Below are 20,292 nucleotides of genomic sequence, written 5' to 3'. Positions count from 1 at the left end.
CCTTAATCAGAGCATCGCCAATGCAATAAAGTTAATGGAGCCAGTCATCCTATGAAGGAGCCAATTCCGTGCAAAGATGATACATCTTTGAAGTTGATGAGGCCTATTAATTGAGCTTATGCCCTTTAAAATGAATTAGATTCTTGAAATCTACCACACAGCAGTACATCCATTTAGTGTTTCTGTCACCAAGGAATGAGGAGCCACCAGCACAGAGCTATAGGAACTGTCTGCCTGCTGACATCTAGCACGGCCTACGGCTCCTTGGGAGCTCCACAGATGTCATGCCTGGCCAGCCATTCTTGTTCTTAGCAAATTCCCCAAATCGGCATAAATAGCTCCAGGAAGAAAGTGATACCAATGATCCATGGGCCTCTGGAAGCGCATCCAGCCAGCCCTCAGCCTGTAGCCCCTACCTCAGGATCAGTTAGCAGAGATGCACAAGAATGCAGCCAGACTGCCAGCACTTCAAAAATGGCCACTGCACAGGTGGAACTGGTGCGGGGTGGTCCCCAGGCTCCGGGAGGGTAAGCAGACATGGTTTCCAGGAGGTGTGTAGACCTGGAACTGACTGAGCAGAGACGTGAGATCTGACTGCAGCCTGAACGGGAATCGTCACGCGGCAGCCCCTGGACCCCCAAAGATGCACTGAAGCTCTGCTCAATCTCAGACTCCTCCCAGTTACCACCACTCGCAGTTGCTTAAGAGCACAAAGTGGCACTTGTTTTGCCCACAGAACATCTGCTGAAGACAAAACTTGTGTTTATAGCTCTTCACTTCAAAAGACTGGCCGTGTTATAAAAAGAAAGGGACCATCTGTCCCTCTTCTGGACCCCAGCGCCTCTTGGAAGAGATTTCTGTGCAAGAAGGCAGTGAGAAGTCAGCGTCGACTTCAGGGAACTATTTTGGGGCCGGAAAAGAATAGTGCCTACCCGCCAAGGGGACCGTCGCCGGCAGATGAAAGCCGGCTTTGAGGAGGCCATGCAATGGGAGATGCTGGCCTGGAGGAGGTGGGCTGTGCGCCAATGATGCTGCCCAGATGTTCCAGCAGAGCAGAGACCCCGGAGCAGAGGACCAACTGGTAGGACCGCGGGATGTCAGGGAAGGCGAAGGGGAAGGGCTGTGAGGCACTGCAGCTCCCAGGAGCAGGCATGAGAAATGTCAGCAACAGCTTGCTGCCACGCAGTCAGATATCATGTTTGCATCACCCATGTGCGTTCCTTCACCCGACTTCAGGGGCCATTCTTATCTGCAGGGCCCCTTAGGGCAGTTCTGCCTCTTGGGAACACCTTAGGCTGAGTGATCGCCTTCCCGTGGCTGAGAGCTGAGAAGTTCTTCCAGACTGCACAGGTGTCCGGTCTGTCTGTAATGCCCACTTAAGACTCGTCTGCCTTAAGCTCCTGGGCACCAATGTAGAAAAGTCATGTGAGTCCAGGAGAAGCTGTGTGGAGGTGAGGTGGAGCCAGGATTAGCACGGGGTGGGGCCTGCAGAGGGGAGGAATTTCCCAGGCTTCCTGGCCAGCATCTCCCAGGCTGAGCATCTTCCAGACTGAAACTCCCTAAGAAGGGCTTGGCCCTCCCCGCCTGCACGGTGTTTCATCGGTTTGGAACAGTCCTGTTTCCTTCCCCTCCCCTCGTCCCCAACAGAAAAAAAAAAAAAAAAAAAAAAAATGGTTTCTACCATCATCCATGCACATTCCAGAAATCTTTGGTCTGTGAACCTCTAGTCTTAGGGCTTACTTTGTTTCAGATCAAAACCTGCTTCTGTCTTAGGGTGGAAATGGGGGTTTGGGGAGTAGAGGCCAGAAGTGGGGTCCTCTGAGGACACCCCTTACTCCCTTTTCCTGCTTGTCTCTGACAAGGCACCCCTGCCAGCTCTTCCTGGGCCGAATGAATTTGAGAGCTTCCTGAGGAAGGTTTGCAAATTTTCAGTGGCATCCTTAAATGTACGGAATTCCCCCAACCCGGGCACATGCATTTAGATTCTGAGGACGAAGGCAGTTCGTGATGTAGCGTATTCAAGGCTCTCAGAATCCTAAAAGGTCACAGTCCTTTTATTCTTGCCTCTTTTCACTTCTTTACTGTTCTTATTGATTTCTTTGGGCACATAAGAAAACACAGTAGGCAAAGCCCACTACTTCTATTGAAATAAAGTATTCTGCAGTCAAACCACACACCATAAAGAAATAATCGCAGTCTGTATATATTGCTAATGGACATCTCTCAGCAATTCCCTGTCTCATAAGCTTTAAACACAGACATTAGTATAAATATGCAGAAATCCCCATTCGGGCAAATTACTCTGCATTTCTGAATGGAAGGAAGATTAACCATGTGCTGATAGCTTTGAAGGAGCCCAGCAGAGCAGGAAGAATTCACTGGCCCTCTCTGGGAGGGAGGTTGGGACTCCCTGAGAGAGTTTTGGCTGGCATCTCCTCACCCCCTGGGCCCAGTGCTCCCCCAGAGCACTGAGAGCTGTGCCTCGGGAGTGGGGGACCGGCCTCGCCTAAGAAGGCTGGTTGGTCACCAGGATGTATTTGCTGAGCCTTCCGGGCTCCTGAGGCTCTGGCAGGAGCAGGAGCAGGAAGGCTGAGGGTGGATGCTTTGGCCTGGCCTCTCAGCTGCCTGACAGAAGCCCTTAGGGGTGGTCCAGGCCTCTGAGGCCAATGGGCCTTGCGGAGCCACGGGGCAGTTCGTGGAGCCAGCTGGCTGTGCGTCTCAGCCCCTCAAGCTCCACAGCACCCAGAACAGCCTGTGAGCTCCCTTTCTCTGTCCCTTCTCCATGCTTGGCCCTCCTCCCTCCTCCCTCTCGTGCCCACTCCTCCTCCTCTTCCCATCCTTCCTCTACCCTCCTCCCCATTGTCCTCCCCCACCCTACTCACACCCTTCGAGGGTCCCACCCTCCTCCACCAAGGCCAGCTCCAGGGTGGGGGCCTCCACCTTGCAGAGCTCCCAGCCTGTGCCACCAGAGCCGAAGCGCTGCCTGAGCGTCACGGGCTTGTGAGGAAAACCCCCTGAGCCCTGGACACCGGGGTGGGGAAGATGCCCCCCGTCAGCACAGGCTGCTGAGTCTGGGGCTGACAGGGTGACAAGATCTGGCCTCACCGATTGCTGATTAGAGGGGGGCAGCAGATTAGAGGGCAGGCAGCCTCATTCGGGCTCCCCGCAAGGCTCACAGAAGCGCCCCCCAGCTGCTCAGCACAGGCCCCACGTCCCCTTGACACTGGCCGTGGCTCCTCTGTCCAGAGGCATGAGGCTCCATTCTTCTGGGCGGAAGCAGTCTGGAGGGGAAGGGGAGGTGGCCGTCCATGAGGGGCCATCCCATTGTCTGTCATCGGAGGTGAATGATGAGCCAGTCAGGGGCCGCCGCTGCCAAGAGGCCTTCCGGTTGTTGAGTTTGTGTCCGCCCACCTTTCCCACAGCGGAATTGAGTGCAGAGGCAGAGGAACTCACACTGACATGCTGACGCAGAGGAAAGGAGACTTTGGCCTCTGGGAGCTGAAGCCACAGCCTCACTGCCTTGCGCCGCTCAAATTGCTGGGCCGGTCAGAGGGCCTGGGAACCAGGTCTCCTCAGGAGAGACCCGTGAGGCCCAGAGTATCTGTGACATCCCGGTTTTCTGGTCAGAATTCGGAGGCCCCAGCCTCAGCGTGGAAGAGTAAGCCTCTCCTCAGCTCACCCCAGCGCAGCACAGCCTTCACTCACTCTCCCCACCAGCCAGCATCTTGATGGTCTATTTTCATGTCTGTCTTCCCCACTCACTGTGAGTGACTTTAGAACACCCCCGCCGCTGACCGATTTAGCAACTGTGTATGAAACGTAAAAAGGTACCCTTTTCTAGGACCCTTGCCTGCCACCTACCAGAAAATTGTCATAACGAAGGAAACCTAGGATGTGCGTGAGCTGAATGGCACCCCTGGAGTTGTGCAGTGTGCAACTTGAGCAACCCGTCAGCAGTGGCGCTGGGGGACTTAGTGAGCTTATTACCTTCCAGACACTCTTCTAGCATGTTCCATATGTTGACCCATTTAATTCTTACAACTCTGAAGTAGGTATGTTCATGACCTCCGTTTACAGAGGAGGAAACTTCGGTTCAGAAATGTGAAGTAACTTTCCCATGCTTACCCAGTGGGTCAGTGGGTGGACACCAGGCAGTTGAGTGTCAGCAGGGTCCTCAGCCCCAGAGCCTTGTCCTCAACCTCATCTTCACTTCCATTCTCAGCACCGAGTCCCAGATCTGGCTATGTGAGTGCTTGGCAGGTGCATGTCCAGCGTGAGGACAGAGGAGGGGCCTGGCTTCGACTCAGTTCAGCTCCCGCTTCCCCCACCATTGAACCTGTTTTCCCATTTGGAAAATGAGCAGCTGGTCCCAGATCAGAGGAGGTGCCCTCACTCATACCCAACTGTGCCCAGTGCTAAAGAGCCCTGAGGCTCCCCATGAGATCATCCAGCCCACAAGGCTTCCTCCCCAGGGCCTCCTGCAGCCAGGCCCTCCTCCAGGCCTGGCCAGCCTCTGTGGTCTCAGTTCTCCCTCCCACCTCTCAGGGTTCCCTGGGTGGCGTGCTGCCTCCTCGTCTTCTCCAGCCTCCGTGGTCAGAGCAATCTTCCTAACGCACCACCTGGCCAGGCCCTCCCCTGCTTGGAGCCCTTCAGGGGTCCTCCTTTCTCACTAAGCCCCTCACCTGTTTCTCAGGCCACCTGTGCACCACAGCACTGCACCTGCTCACAGTGCCCCTCACACCACCCCTATCTAGACCTATCTTTAGCCTGTTCCTCCTCCAGAAAACTTCCCTGGACCCCCACACCATGTGGAAGCCACCAGGCCCAAGTGCCAGCCTAGGGCAGACAGGTCTCTTCTCTGTGACTCACTCTTCTCTCCAAGGTGGAGGGTCTTGGGGACATGGCCTGGGCCAGAGACCAGGCAGGCATGGACCACCCCCTGCCTCACCAACTGAAAGACAGTATGCTGACATCACACCTGGCTTTACGTAAGGTGGCTTAGGTCACCTCAGTTCCCTGTTGCTTCCCCCTCAGCCTGTCTCTTCTGATTTACACAGGTGCTCTCACCCGAGCCAAGGCAGCTTGTCCTCCCTGGGAAAGTCAAGTGTGGGCTTATCAGGGTTCCCAGCCACCATCCCTGGACCCCCTGCAGCTGCCAAACGGAAACCAGAGCTTCCACATGAGGAGCTGCCGAAAACAGGTGTTCAAGCCCCGCCAGAGAGGCCTGAGGAGGCAGGAGAATTCCAGGAAGGGGAACACTCTGTCCCAACAAGAGTTGGTTCTCATAGCCAAAAAGGGACAAGGGGCACAGATAACTGTCCCCACAGCCCCCAGCTCACCAGGCTCCAGCCTTCTGGGAGTCCAGCCCCTCCTCTGTGGCAGGTGGCAGTTGGGGCCTACGTGGAAGCTCCAGGGGTTCCCCAGCCTCTTCCCAGGTCAGTAAGAAGGCAAGAAGCTGGCCGGGCACAGTGGCTCACGCCTGTAATCCCAGCACTTTGGGAGGCCGAGGTGGGTGGATCACCTGAGATCAGGAGTTCAAGGTCAGCCTGGCCACCATGATGAAACCCCATCTCTACTAAAAATACAAAAAAAAAGTCAGCCAGGCGTGGTGGCAGGTGCCTGTAATCCCAGCTACTTGGGAGGCTGAGGCAGGAGAATCACTTGAACACAGGAGGTAGAGGTTGCAGTGAGCTGAAATCGAGCCATTGCACTGCAGCCTGGGCAATAAGAACAAAACTCTGTTTCAGAAAAAAAAAAAAAAAAAGAGAGAGAGAGAAGCCAGGCATTGTGTCTCACACCTGTCATCCCAGCACTTTGGGAGGCTGAGGTGGGAGGATCACTTGAAGCCAGGAGTTTAAGAGCAGCCTGGGAAACATGGCAAGACCCCATCTCTATAAAAAACTTAAACATTTAGCTGGATATGGTGGCATGCACTTGTAGTCCCAGCTATTTGGGAAGCTGAAGTGGAAGTATTGCCTGAGCCGAGGAGTTTGAGGTTACAGTGAGCTATGATCTCACCACTGCACTCCAGTCTGGGTGACAGATCAAGACCCTGTCTAAAAAAAAAAAAAAAACATGAAAAATGTTTTAACAGGAGAGAAGCCCAACCTCAGAAGGTCCCAGGCTCCTGACAAGGCGCCAGCTGTATCCCCACCCCCAGACAGACCGCATCTGCACACCTGGCATGGCCTCCCCCTGCGTTCGTCACAGGGCCAGGCCCCTGCCCTGCTGAGCTGCACTTGGGGCTGGGCCTGAACCCCTCCTGGCATGGGCAGTGGCAGAGGGAACATGAGTATGTAATCCTGCTCCTGGGACCAGGTCAGTTATCTGGAAGGACATGGCCTTACTCGTGGTGGAGTAGAGGTGCCCCCACAGTGCCCCCGGGCACTTGTCCTGGGAAGAATCTCCAAACCCATGAGCAACCCCCAGGCCCACTGGGAAGAGGGGAAGAGAGATGATGAGTCACTAAGGCTTGAGGCCCTGAAAAGCTATTTGCTGGGAGCTCTGGAGCCAACTCCCCCCAAATGCATGCTCAAGAACATCTCTCTCTATGGCTGCCCTGCACTCCTGAGCCAGCCGAACTGTGCCTGCCCTTGTATAGGAGGAGACCCTGGGCAGGTCGCCAGTTATCCTCTAGAATCCATGCTCCAAGGGGACAGCCAGTTGCTGTATCCAGCGCTTGGCACATGGTAGATGCTCAGTAAACACTTGTTGAGTGTGAGTGAATGAATAGCTCCAGCTGAAAGGATGAGTGCTGCCCACAGTACTGAAGCACAAGCTCCAGGTGCTCCGTAGGCACCAGAGCAGGAAGGGTAGAACCCAGGAGGATGGGGCAGCTCCAGCAAGGGTGCAGAGGGGGCTCTCTGGGCTCCTAGGGGGTCTTTCAGCAAAAGTCATGCTGAAAAAATTTGACTTTCAGTGATCAGCTTCAATGGTCTTAACACAAACTTAATTCAGTTTTTCTGCCCTCTCACATTGTCTCGTCTAGATATTTTTGTAGGATTTAACCCTACTGTCTTACTATCGCCCACCGACCATAGGAAATTCCCTTTTTGATGGATCTTTGCTCTGTGCAGGGCCACGTCGTGTTCTGAGCAGTGATCAAGTGTTCCTCTTTCTCCTGGAGGCATTTGTTGTTTGTTGATCAATAGATGGTGGGGGCTTTGGCCAAGATAAGCCTTTGGCCATGCGAGGCCTTGACAGTTTCTAGGACTGCAGCTTCTAATCTCTGGCGGTTGAGTTCACCAGCCCCTCCTGGGGTTCCAGCCCCTCCTGGTGGGCGCTTCTGGCCTTCCCTCCCTCCCCAAAGGCAAGAGGCCCCCTTACCACCTGAGGACAGAGCCCTGCCCCGCCCCCACTTCCAGCTCCCCCTGGGTTTTGCCTTGGCTCCTCCAAGGGGTCTGCCCCTCCCAGGGGTCCCACCCAGCTCACCTCCCGAGCCACCTCTCCCCAGCCTGGGCCCACCTACAGACTGTCTATGGGGCTCCTTGGACTTGGGCTTCACCTTCCCAGGAAACCCCTACATCTTCCTGGGCCCCGAGCCTGACTGCCTGGGGAAGGGTGAGCAGGAAGCAATGAAACAGCGGTGGGTTGAAAGCCGTAAATGCATGGCTTTGAATTAAGCAGAACCGGATTCAAATCTCCGCTCTGCCACTCACTCGCTGTGTGGCCTGGGACCAGTGACTCTCTGCGCCTCATTTTCCTGGCCTGTACAATGGGGGCAATCTGTCATAGAGCTGCCCTGAGGATTCCAAGAGTGGATCTCATCAGCGGTCTCCGAGAGAGTGGCAGGTGGGAGGAGGCGTTTCAAAGTGCTGGGCTTCCCCTACCGCGCCCTGCTCCTCGCTACTCCTCGCTACTCCCAGCCCCCAAACCCCGCAGCTGAGGACGAATGCTATGGACTGAGATAGATGGTTGCAGGCACGAGGCGGGTGTCATAAAAGCGCCCCTTTGGCCCAGTAGCAAGCAACCCAGAAGTGTGCTTATCTTGAGTTTATTGGGGTTTCCAGGTAGGGGTCCCCTCCTCGCCTGCCTTACGCCCCAGCCCTAGAGCCCTTGGGTCCCCGCGGGCTGGGGCGGGGTTGCCTGTGCCCGGCAGGAGAAGGAGGTGGTGACGCGTCCACTCGGGCCGCCCCGCCCCGCGGCTCCGCCGTCACGTGTGCCGGGGAGGGGACCGCCGGGAGGTTCCCGGGCCCGCGGAGGTGGCGCGTCTGCGAGCGCCTATTTGCATATGCGCACCCTGGATATTTATAACTTCTCTTCAGCCAGCTCCAAGTTATTGATGTCTTAAAGTGACTTTAATCTGAGCCTTCTTTTCTCCAAATGGGCTTTTGATTTCCGGAGTGATATTATACATGGCTGTAAGCTATTGACTGAGCGATTGCCGTTGTGTTCTCAATGTGCTGATGCTGAAAATCTGCGATATAAATAAACTTCCTCTGGTAGAATCATTATAAAGCACAAGCAGCAGAAATTTATGGAAAGAACAGATTAAATGCTTAGACTTAAATTCTTCAGTGTGCTGGTTGCCCTAAACTGCTGTGTCTGGAGTTTGGGCTGCTGATTCAGGTGGAAAAAATCAAACGGACACATCGCTTGTCGGTGCATTTTTACTATGATCTATTGTGTTGCCAAAAGAGAAAGCTCAAAAGCTACCATTGATAATCCTGGTTAAAACTTGGAACATAAATTATTAAGACGTGTAGTTTCTTTTCCGAGTGGTTGGGGACTGGGGCGCGTAGCACACTACAGAAATATAACATCAATATGCGCTTATGCATTGTAATGCGGGACATTTTTATGCCCATAATAAAACATTGCGCCTACAACTATGTTTATGAAAGCAACAGATAGGAAGATCCGTAATGCCACTTAATAGAGTTAATCACCTCCCATCGGAACGTTTTAAAAAGCTTTTTATTGCATGTTGAAAAGCTCTGACCATGATTAATACACTGCACACTGTCAGGTGCCAATCAGATGGCTCAAGGCAGCAAAGGGAACTTTCCAGCACACTGGGGCAGGGAGGGTTCTTGGGACTCTGTCCAGGTGTCTCAGTGCCAGGATTTCAGGTCGACATTAGCCTCTGGTTGAACTATGTCAAACATTGGGCTCTGGCTGGGGCTTTGGGTTCTAAATTTTAAGCTCTGAGCTGTAGATGTAAATTCTGAGTTTGTTCCTGTCTCTGGATTCTGGGCTTTGGACTGGCCTGGGGTTTCAACTCTAGATCCTGGGTGACCCTGAGCAAGATCACCGCACAGAACATGTTTACCCAGGGCCAGGAGGCGGGGATAGATGTTTCCTAACAGTCTTGAGTTTGTTTGCCATCAGTTTGATGAGTCCAGTTGACCATAAACATGTATCCAGTGGGCCCTCCCTGCACCTCTCCCCTTCCAGCCAGTTTTCCACAAAGAGGAGGGCAGCACCCGCTGTGCCCAGGGCTGGCATGTGGGTGAGGGCCAGTCCTTCAAGACAGCAGCTTGCCATGGGACAGACCCCAGACTCACTGGCAGGGCCAACCACCAACCAGCCAGGAGGCTCCAGGGCCAATCACTCCCCTTCCCTCCAAAGGAGATGCTTTATCTCCTTTGCCCCTTTTCCCACAACCACAGAGTGACAGGAGCCATAGGGAATCTCCCAAACAGCCTAGAAAAGCTGAGGAGGTGAAGGGCCAGCCTGAGGTAATTAAAGAATAAAATTGCCCTTTAAAAGTGCACAGAGATAGTGCTCTCTACGGCCTGGGCCTCTCTCACCTGCCTGGGTGGTGACTCGGGTGGCTGGTGGCTGAGCTAGAGCCGCTGGTACTCAGATGGAGAATGTTCTGAGTGTGAGAGCTCTTTTGCTTCCTGAAAAGTTGGACCAACAAGAACTAGGAGTGAGGACAGTGAGGCCAGCCTGTGTATCCTGACACCACATGGCAGATTTCTCTCCACTGGACTGGAATCCACCTTGTGTTACAGCTTGAAGGGCTGGATTGCCACCAGGGGCGCAGGGCTTGGAGGGATGTGTTGTCACCAGGGGCCCAGAGATTTCTGTGCTTGAAAAGTTGCTGTCACAGGCCTTTGGTGAGACAGAATCATACCTGAACTGACTTCTGGTGCCCAATGGGACACTAGTCACTCAAATTGCATCATGGCCTGAAGGGTTTGACACCCCTCTGCCATCTCCCTACCACCAGTACCCCTGCCAAAAGTGAGACCCATGCTTAAATGAGCTTACCTTTTCAACTAGGGAACTGTCCTGGTCCATTTTGCATTGCTCTAAAGGAAGACCGAAGGCTGGGTAATTTATAAAGAAAAGAGGTTGATTTGGCTCATGGTTCTGCAGGCTGTACGGGAAGCAAGGCACCAGCATCTGCTTCTTTGGAGGCCTCAGGCAGCTTCCACTCATGGTGGAGAGCAGAGGGGAGCAGGCATCACAAGGTGAGGGCAGACAGAAGAGAGAGGGAAGGGGCACCATGCTTCTTTAAACAACCAGGCCTAGCATGAGCTAACAGACGGAGAGGCCTCTCATGACCGTGAGAGCTGCACCAAGCTATTCACCAGGGGTCCGCACCCATAACCCAGACACCTCCCACCAGGCCCCACCGCCAACACATTTCCACATGAGATTTGGAGGGGACAAATATCCAAACCATATCAAGAACCTTTTCCAAATATGAGCTGTATACTGGGTCCATGGGGGACACTGTCCATTCTTGCCCTCTTAGAGATGAGTACCTTGGTGGGACAGGCCCACACCTCACCCCAAGTTGTGAAGTCACAAGGACAACTGGAGAAAATATTGAGGCATAGGTGTTGTGGAGGAAAAACTCATTCTATGCATCAGTCAACAAAAATGTACTGAGCACCTACCCTGCACAATAAACCAAACTCCCTGCCCTCAGGGGGCTCACATTTGAGTTCCCCAAAGCCTCCCAAATGATGACGGCATCCACATCCCAGATGCAGCAACTAGAGAAATCACAAGTTGCGCGTGCCTTTTCCAAGGCCGCCTAAGACAAGCTGAGCGAGGATCCCCAAAACCAGGGCAGGGGTCTCGGGTGGATCTTCAGAGCCACATCCCAACCCCCTTGCCAAGCTCCCTCCACCCCAGGCAGCAACTAGGGCAGTGTGCCCAGCCTCGGCTTGTGGAGGACACTACAGTGTGCGGTGACCTGTGGGAAGAGAGCAGTTCCTCTCAGTCTTTCTCGGGGACCAAGGCCAAAAGCCAGCAGGTTGCAGAAGTTGCTTATCCTGGAGGCAACAAAGCAAGGGTGCCTTGAAGTTATGGAGACCATGACTGTTCCGCAAAGCCCGGCAGAAGGGGTTGCAAATGAGGGCTGGATATGCAAGGAGCGTCCATTGAGGAAATGTGCATGGGGCACTCACCTCTGATCGTGACTGAGCAAGTTTCCTTCTGAAGTCCAGTGCCTCCTGCTTTATGAAAGTGAGCTGTAGGGTGTGGTCAGGCAGACAGCGCATGTGGAGCACCCAAGATCAAGTGCTCAGCCACAGGCTGGCCCACCCAGACTGGCACAGAGGTAAAGGCAGCCCGACCCTCTGTGGTCACAGCTGTCCTCCCAGCAGCTATAAGGCACCTGGCAGTTGCCAGGGCCCCTCTCTCTGTGCCCAGCCCTGGTGGCCTTGGAGTGCCTACTGGGCAGTTGCTCCCAATCCCTCCCTGGCCAGTGGCCTTGAGAGAGCCCTGAGTCCTGAGTGAGCAGGGGAGGGGGCTGTGGTGGGCAGAGTCAGGCTCAGTGAGGTTCCCTGGGGGACTTCTGGGATGAGTTTGCTAATAGAGATGTCTGTTCTGGGAGGTTGTGATACCACCTGTCATTAACCCGGGCACTCTGCCCGGGGTTCTCACCAAGAATTCATAGGTGGCTGCTTGCAGGCGGGTGAGTGATTTGCAAGGACCACAAGAATATTTGCATAAACATATGTATGGAAGTGCGTATTTATTTGCATTCATTTGCATAAATTGCTGGCTCTTTGAGCTGTCGTTCCTTAATTTTATTTTTTTCAGTAAATTTCTTTGAGCTCTGAGCACAGATCCGGACACTTTGGGAGTGAGAACAAAAAGGCAAAAACATACTCTTGAATCAGAAACTTGTGGGGTGAAGCCTGAGCCTCAGTATGTTTTTAAAGCCTCCAGGTGAGCCCAGTACACAGGCCAGGAACCAATGTGAGACAGGACAGGCCTATGGCAGATGTCAGATCAGATCAGCCTCCCTCCTCTGGGCAGGTCACCTCACTGCACCTCTCCCAAAACTCAAAAGCAATGAGGAGTGTGAAGTGCCAGTGCCAGTGCCAGCACGTGGCGATCACGCTGCAAGTGCTCACCAGGCCATGCTCAGCGTCACCACCACTGCACGGTGCCATCCTGTGTAGACCCGGCTGCTCCTCCTGGCCCTGCCACCCAGGGCCCTGGACTCCATCCCTAGGACCCTGAGTTCATGGATAGTGCGTGCTCCACCCTGGGGCCCGGGGTCTGTTCTGTCTGAGGCACACGGTCATTTCTCCTTCAAGGTGACTTCCAGGTTGACAATCCCATCACTGCCCAGATGCCTGGGAAATGTATGCTTGTGATCGGGAGACCACCCAGCCCCGCCGTCCTCCCTCTGTTCCTCTTTCCAGGCCAGGAGTGGGCCAGGCACTGAGGCTTGCAGGCTTTTGCTCTCCCTGGTAGGTGCTGCCGAGGGAAGAAGAACACTGGATTTCTGGAAATGCCTAAAGCACTTCAGTTCAGTTGTTGCCACGGTCCTGCCCCTCTCTGCGTTATTTTTTTCTCCTCCTCCCTGTTTGACATCTTCCCTCCATCGTCCCGCACCCAGCTGGCCCAACTGTAGCATCGCTGGTCACTCTGTGCTTCCCTACCTTGAGTCTCTGCTTGTGGATAGCCCTTCCTGCATGGCTGGTGGCTCAAACCCTGTCCATTCAAGACCCAGCTCAGTGCCTTCTATCCCACAGCATCTTCTCCAAGCCAGCACCTGTTTCCCTCAATCACTCATTCAGACCTTACCTGAAACCTACCTGAGGCCAGAAGCTATGCCAGGCACTGGGGTGCAGAGACTAGTCAGATGCAGGCTCTGCTTTTGAGAGCTTTCCTGAGGAGTGAGAGCTTTTCGGAGTGGGGAGCAAGTCCATGACTGCCCCCGCCCCAGCACCTACCTTTGTACCCCTGTCGAGCAGGTGCACCACATTGGAGGATGCTGCTCAGAGCAATGTTGCAGACCTTGCTAACGGGAGACAGAACAGTCATACCTCGGCCTGCAGAAGTCCAGGGAGGAGGGAAGTGGTTTCAGAAGTTCCAGGGGCAGAGGGGAACAGATAGGAGCTGAGGGGGCAGCTTCTGGTGGCAGCCGAGGTGGCCAAGCCCACTCCTCTCCTGGATCCACCTTTGCTGGGACAGGCGGGGTTCTTCCTGGAACCTCAGGGAGCCCCAGAGCTTGGTTTGCAGACCCTCCTGATCCCCCAGGCCAGCCAGGCCTGGCTGCAGCCCCCACTCACCCAGACCCTCAGAGGTGCATGGTCCCCACTGCTGCTCCATCAAGGCCCCGCAGGGCCACCCTCAGTCCCTTCCCCTCACCTCCACCCTCCAGAGGCAGCACCCACCCCGAGAGGGAGCCAGCCTGGGCCTCCACAGCAGAGTGTGGGAGCCCAGAGAGCCCGGAAGTGGCACAGCAGGGGCAGCGTTACTCACCACCGAGGCTGAGCTGAGCAGGAAGGCTGTGGCCCATGGTGGGCCAAGCAGCACCTTCCTCATCCCTGGGCCGGGGGCTGTGGAGTCTAGGAGGACCTGGTCCTGTGTGACCACAGGGGACCGCAGACTCAGCTGATGACGACCCCCACGCGGCCAGGCTGCAGCATCTCAGTGCCCCCAGGCCAGGAAGGCGTCTCTCTTCCCATTTGGTCAGGGTCATTCACTCAGCCAGCAGACACCTCTCTGCCCCTGCTGGGTGCTCAGTGCTGGGAGTCCCTGTCCATGAGCCACCCCCGGTCCAGAGAGAAGTAAACAGACTCAGCAGAGTGCTGAGCCAAGTGTGATGGGACCACAGAGTGGCAGCTGATCTTACCGAATGGGTGGATGTTTTCTGAACGAGGGCGAAGGAATTCCCTGGCAGAGGGAATAGCCTAGGTGCCACCCTCCTCTTCCAGGCTCCCACGCAGCCTCCGTTTCCCTTCCACACAGTCCTGCGCCACAGAGTGGATAACTGTACATGCAGAGAAGACTCCCTGAGGGCAGAAAGCCAGGTTGTTGCATCACTTCTGCCCCCTGCACAGGGCCCGGCACACAGTGGGGGCTCCCTGAGTGCTGGGTGCCCCGTGAGCAGCACCAGTGGCCCGTGCTGGACACAGCCTGTTGGGGAGACTGGTCCTTCTCAGCGTTTGTGTTCACGTAGGGGATAGTCCCCCCACTGTGTGGCTGCCCTGCCACCCCCAGTCAGCCTCTGAGCACAGTGGCCGGTGCCCGGCTCATTTAGAGCTGAGGCCCCCAGAACCCAGGGCTGCAGCCGAGTACACAGGCCTGGCCCCGCCAGCGCAGGACAGCAACTCTTGGGTAACTGTGTCCATTGGATTTGTAAAAACAGGGCTGTGGTATTATCACAGAATCTGGTAGGTTCTGCTTCCAAGAAAAACAGACTATCAAGTTAAATCCATGTGGGTAGGGACCCAAGCAGAGAGGGGTGTCAGTAAAGCCAGAAGCTCAGCTGAAATGGTAGGGACCCATGAAAGGTCCCATGCAGGGAGAATTGAGCCAGAAGGCCCCAGAGCATGGGCCGTGTGCCCAGTTAGGCCTCTCCTTCCTGCATCTGGGGTCTCAGGCGTGTAGATCGTCACGTGGAGCCCAGTGAGTGCCAGAGGCTGCACAGGGCTCTGGGAATATCGGGGGAGGGAAAGGCGGCGGCTCCACCTACCTGAGCTCACGGGCTAACTGGAAGACAGGATTCAGCAGGCAAAGATCACACACCCAGGAGGAGGGATTGGCCTGGGACGCAGGGAGACCAGGCACAGCCTGGGGGTTGAGAGGACGGGGGTGTCAGTACAGCCCACCTGTTGGTCCTTTCTGGGACCTCATGAGACCAGGCCGGGTGCCTCCTCACAAGCTGGGGCACGACTGGACTCGCCGACCAGTGTGATGGGCAGGGGGGTGTGCTGGGCACCGTGCCTGCTACAAAGGGGCACCGAAGCAGTGTTCCACCCTTGGCAGGATGAGGCGCTGACTCCCAACTGTTGCATGGTCCCCCCAACCCCCAGGCCTGACATAGGCCTCCTAAGGCAGACCTGACCCCCTGACTCTGTGCCAGGGCCTGCGGTGGGGGGCTGATCACCTGGAGGGCACAATTCCACTTTTCTTCTTTCATGCCTATTAAGATTTTCTAATATTCCTCTAATGATGTGGAGATTAATTGTATAATCTTAAAAGATCGTTAGAAATATGAAAAACTAGAAATGACTCTTGGGCTTTTACCTCCCCTGAAATGGCAGGAGGCAGACATGTTGCCCTAAACTGACCCGGGCCAGGATGGGCAGGAGGGGTGGGCACAGAGAACCAGGGGCAGACCTGGTTCTTCCAGGGTCTTCCTCCTGGAAGACCATGAAGGGCACAGCGTGGGCAGAGAAGGGAGGGGTCTCTACACACATGCACGCGCGCGCACACACACTCTCTCTCTCTCTCTCTCTCTCTCCCCCTCTCTCTCTCCTCCCTTCCCTCCTAACCCCACATCCTCCCAGCTGTGACTCCTCCCTGGATGGGATTCGCAGTGTTCTGAGCTGTCATTAGCTCCTGGCATCTGGGGTTTCCATTTCATTTCCCTCTTTACCTAGGTAACTAAACTGATTGTACTCCTGGCTCTGGTTCACTAATTCTTGCAAATCCTTTAAAACTATTGATTTATTTGTTGGAACTGTGGCTCTCAGAATTCTTGGGAAGTAATGGCTTTTACTGGAGCAGGAGGAGGAGACCCGTGTTCTCCCATCTCCTTGTGGCTCTCTCCTGCCTGCCCCATGCCCAGTTCTCTCTGCGTCTCTTTCCACTCCTTCTCTGAGCCGGCCCGTCACCTGCTGCAGGTGGCTGACTTTCCCAAAGCCGTAGCTGACCAGATCTTGGAAAGATTAGGTCTCCAGGAAGAACACAACAAAGCGAGGTTTCATGAGCACATAGGAATTTAGGCTTTGGGTTTGCATCTGTGGCTGTCGGGCTCCTCATCCCTTATGGAGGAATACCATTTCCTCGTCCAGGTCCCTGTGACCCTTCTATTTCCAAAGCACAGCGTTCTTGTGGGTCTGCAGCTTTGGATGCAGAAGCCCTGAGGCTGCTCACTCGGCCTTTTCCCAGCCAGCCCCTCCCTACACCCCACAACAGCTGTCCACCCAGCTCCCTAGGACCCCCAGTGGAGGCCAGCCAGCCGGGGCCTCCGAATGGAAAGAGAGCAGGAGGTGGTCTCATGAGTAGATGCAGAGTCAGCCACTCCTGGAACCTAGGGCTGCCCACTGGCTGGGGATGGAGGGCAGCGGGCTCCCAGGGGAGACTGCGCCCATGTAGGACCCCAGGGGGACTGTCTCTGTGACAGGCCTGGCTGCACTGCCTCCATTCCTGCCCCAATTCCCAGCCTCATTCCCCAGCCTCCAATATATACCTTTCTGCTTCACTGACAGAGCTGGGTCCTGTGGTTGGCATCGCAGGCCCTGACTGGGACAGACGCATGGATATGTCAGGCCTATGATAAATGCCGCTTATGGCAGAGCCTGCCCAGGCCCTGGGGGAGCATAGCTTTGCAAGTTCATCACAGCCACCATGGCCATCACTGTCTTTGCATTCCTTCCTGGAACTTCGAAGTCCAGGGCCAGAGCACCCAACCAGCCAAGTCCAGGCCTCATGGCCACACACCAGCTACCAGGGAGCTACCTCCCCTGGGCCCCCACAGTGACATGGCCCAGATCCCCCCATCTTGGGATTGTCCCCAGTAGGAAGGGGTTCCAGTGCTGAGCAGCCAAACTCACCTCCGTCCACTCCAGTGGCTCCTTCCCCATCAGACTTGAGCTCCTTGGGGACAGAAAGTGGCTTCCTCTTCATGGTCCAGGCCTGGCATGAAGGAGGCCTGTAAATATGCACTGAGGTGCTGAGCTAGTCAATTCAGAGTGACATGTCCCCCTCATATGTGTCTGGTTCTCCACTGGAGACAGCCAGCAGTCGCCCCACAGCCCTGCACTTCCTGGCCCCACTCCCAGCCCCCCAGCCCTGGCCACCCACCCCTCCTTCCTCATAAGGCCTCTAGCACCAAAGCTGACCATCCCTGCAGCTCTCTCATCCAGCTCCTCACTGTGGGCACCTATGTTCACACTGAGCTGCGTGCTCCCCTGGGACAGGAGCTGTCTTGCTCACCTCTTGCCCCCTCCTCCGCAGCTCTCACCCCACCCCAGCTCCAGGTGTCGGCCCGGTGTCCTGTGCCTTGTGGGCACCTGATGATATGCTTTGGGTGCTTGCCTACGGCCTGGGAAATTCAGACGAGGGGTCAGAAAGGGCTGGAATGGCAGGGGGCAGCCCAGAAGAAGGGAGCTCATGATGGTGTGAGAAAGAAAGCCCCAGGCCAGGGGAGCATGGGGAGGTGGGCCCGTGCGTGCAGGGTCAGGCCACTCGCGGCTGCTTTCCAGCAATCTTTTCAGTGTCAGAGACAAAGCTGATGCTCTCAGCCTCCCTCGTGAAATCCACCAGTGGCCTCCAGCCTGCTGGGGGAAAAAGATGATGGGTTGGTTTGCTTGTTTCACTGTCAGATACAGGTTTGCCTTGATCTGCAGCTTTTCCCTCTGCTTCTCACATGCACAGGCCTCATGCTCACACACACATACACAAGGGCACAGACACGCACCCATGCCACATGCTGTCTCCCACACACATCTACACAGACACAGGCACAGACACACACCCACACCACATGCTCACATGCACTATACACAAGAGGACACACTCCCACACCACGTGCTCACATGCACTGTACACAAGAGGACACACATACACCCATCCTCACACTTGCACACACACAGACACATACACAGGGTGCATGCACACGTCCACACCACGTGCTTGCATGTACATACACATACAGGCACGTATACACCCCCACACCACATGCTGTCTCTCTCTCACACATACACACATGGGCACATTCACAGGGATGCATACACGCCCCCACACCACATGCTCCCATACACATATGCATACATGAGGGCACATATGCCCATGCCACATGCTCACACACATACATGGGCACATATGCAGGGGTGCATACACACCCATACCACCTCCTCTCACACACACACATACACACACACCCCTACACAGACACATACACAGGGGTGCATACACACACCCATGCCACATCCTCTCTCTCACACACACACACCCCTACACAGGCACATACACAGGGGTGCATGCACACACCCACACAACATGCTCTCACACTCACATACACATACATTGGCACACACGGGTGCATACACACGCCCTCCCCCATGTTTGCACACACATGTTCACACCCACACCTTTGTACCCACCATATGCTCAAACACACACGTAGATACACCTGCATGCACACACACTCACAACCATGTGTGCACACAGCACATGCCAGCCACACCAGTGACCTTCAGTCCCTAACATGGCCCTCTCACACCTCAGCCTGTGTTCACATCTCACCCCTGCAGCCAGCTGGGGCACTCCTGCTCACCTTTTGAGTCTTCCCTTGAATCCGTCAGGAAGAACCAGCCATCCCCTCCTCGGCGCCACCTCTGCCCAGCACTTGCCCCGGTCAGACTCCTCTCACAGGGCATTCCAAGTACACAAACGCTCTGTGAGTGTGTCTCCCTTTAAACTGTGAGCTCCCCAGCTCTGCACACGTGCCGATTTCCATGTGACCCCAACACCCCCTCTCCCCCCGCCAGTGCCTGGCACACAGGAAACAGCAGTTTAATGAATAAACAAAGGGGCCAAACAGACACAAGCCATCTGAGGTTCCCAGAACTTGGGGTCTGAGTCTGCCTCTGAAGGAGGATGTCAGGGCCCCAGCCTCACTCAGCGGTGGACATGGTCAGCTGCTCCAGGGCACCCTCTAACCCCTATAGAGCTCCCCTGGCATTCTGCCTTGACCCCAGGGCACTCAGAGCTCTCCAAGGTGCTGAACTTGGCTCTTGCCTCTGGCCCCAACTATCTATCCTGGCTTCTTCAATCCCTCCAGCCAAGAACCACCCCATCTTCCAAGAGCCTACCTCCAGTGGAAAAGAAGCAGCACCTCTGAATAAATAACGCTGTAGACAAAACACAGTTCTTCCACATGAAGACATGGAGGGCTATGAGCACAGGGGGAGGAGTGAGACCCACCCACCCTCACCCCCACCCCAGACATTGGATTCAGTTCAGTTTCTGGGGCCAGACTCAAGTCTCTCTCTCTTCTGGCCCTGAGGACCAAGGCACCTCAGGACACCCCACTCCCTGGTAACAAGTTCTAGCCCCTGGTGGGGCCAACTACCTCATAAAAGGACGGTAGGGCCACCCTGCCCCTAAATGCCTCCCCCTCTGTCTGCTCTCATCTGCCTTGGCCCCTCACCTGGCCCTCCCCCAGCCCACCTTCAGGCTTCCAGGCCCCACAGAGCTCTTCCAGGTCCTGCCTTGACTCCCCTGGATGTTTAATTCCCCACACAAAGTCCTCTCCACCTCTGGCTCTGGCCACTCCAGAGCTCTTCACACCACTGGCCTTGACCCTGTTTCTCACCCAAGTCTCCCAAGCCCTGGCCTTCTCCCAAGGTCTCTCAGCCCTGCCCGCACCCCATGTACATGTTCTTCCTCTCCTGCTCGGAATATTCCCATCACCCCTCGGCCTCCATCCTCCAAGCAGGGGAAGGAGCCAAGTAGCACCCTTTTTGCTGGAGGCAGGAGGGACTACGTGCTGCTAGGGTCAACCAAACCAGGCACTTGCTCCAGCTGCAGCCACGGAATTTGCCCATGGCCTTCCCTGCTCAGCCCAGGACCCACCCCCACCTCTGCAATGCCCACCCTCTGGCCAGGTTCCTTGGGCTGGGATGGGGTCCTGACTCTCTGCCCCCTGTCCTCCTCCGTTCCTTCCTAAACAAGAGACTGTACCCTTTGACTCCTACTCTGAGCCCACAAGGCATGAACTGTCCATGAAGACGATCTGTTCTTGGTTTTTGTTTGGGTAGATCTTATGATCCGGGCAGCTGGGACCCAAAGCTTGGAGAGAACCCTGTTCTGCAGAGCGGCTTCAAGGGCTCCAGGCTGCACCTCTGTTTGGTGGCT

General features: G+C 55.4%; 2 protein-coding genes across 7 annotated transcripts in view; one reads left to right on the top strand and one right to left on the bottom strand.

Annotated features, from left to right (window-relative positions):
• The window catches only part of KLHL29 (kelch like family member 29), a 322,364-nt gene that overhangs the window by 268,922 nt on the left and 33,150 nt on the right, over positions 1–20,292 (top strand). The gene's annotated exons all lie outside the window — the stretch shown is intronic.
• On the bottom strand, positions 11,797–18,864 carry LOC129531521 (uncharacterized). Of its 4 annotated transcripts, none has more exons than XM_055377538.2 (6): positions 18,710–18,864; positions 17,368–17,711; positions 16,986–17,083; positions 14,900–14,997; positions 14,057–14,216; positions 11,797–13,785 (listed from the first exon to the last, which is right to left on the bottom strand). In XM_055377538.2, exons 3-6 carry the CDS (start codon positions 17,013–17,015, stop codon positions 13,552–13,554), a joined length of 522 nt encoding a protein of 173 aa, XP_055233513.1. In that variant the 5' UTR covers positions 17,016–17,083; positions 17,368–17,711; positions 18,710–18,864; the 3' UTR covers positions 11,797–13,551. The 4 variants fall into 4 exon arrangements, with proteins under 4 accessions (XP_055233513.1, XP_055233514.1, XP_055233512.2 ...); XM_055377539.2 differs by having other exon boundaries at positions 17,368–17,708; XM_055377537.2 differs by lacking the exons at positions 11,797–13,785; positions 14,057–14,216; positions 18,710–18,864 and having other exon boundaries at positions 14,808–14,997; positions 17,368–18,184.

Source organism: Gorilla gorilla, chromosome 12 (genome assembly GCF_029281585.2).
Source record: "Gorilla gorilla gorilla isolate KB3781 chromosome 12, NHGRI_mGorGor1-v2.1_pri, whole genome shotgun sequence".
Taxonomy (NCBI): Eukaryota; Metazoa; Chordata; class Mammalia; order Primates; family Hominidae; genus Gorilla; species Gorilla gorilla.
The sequence above is the reverse complement of the archived record's forward strand: the minus strand, read 5'-3'. Positions and strand labels throughout refer to the sequence as shown.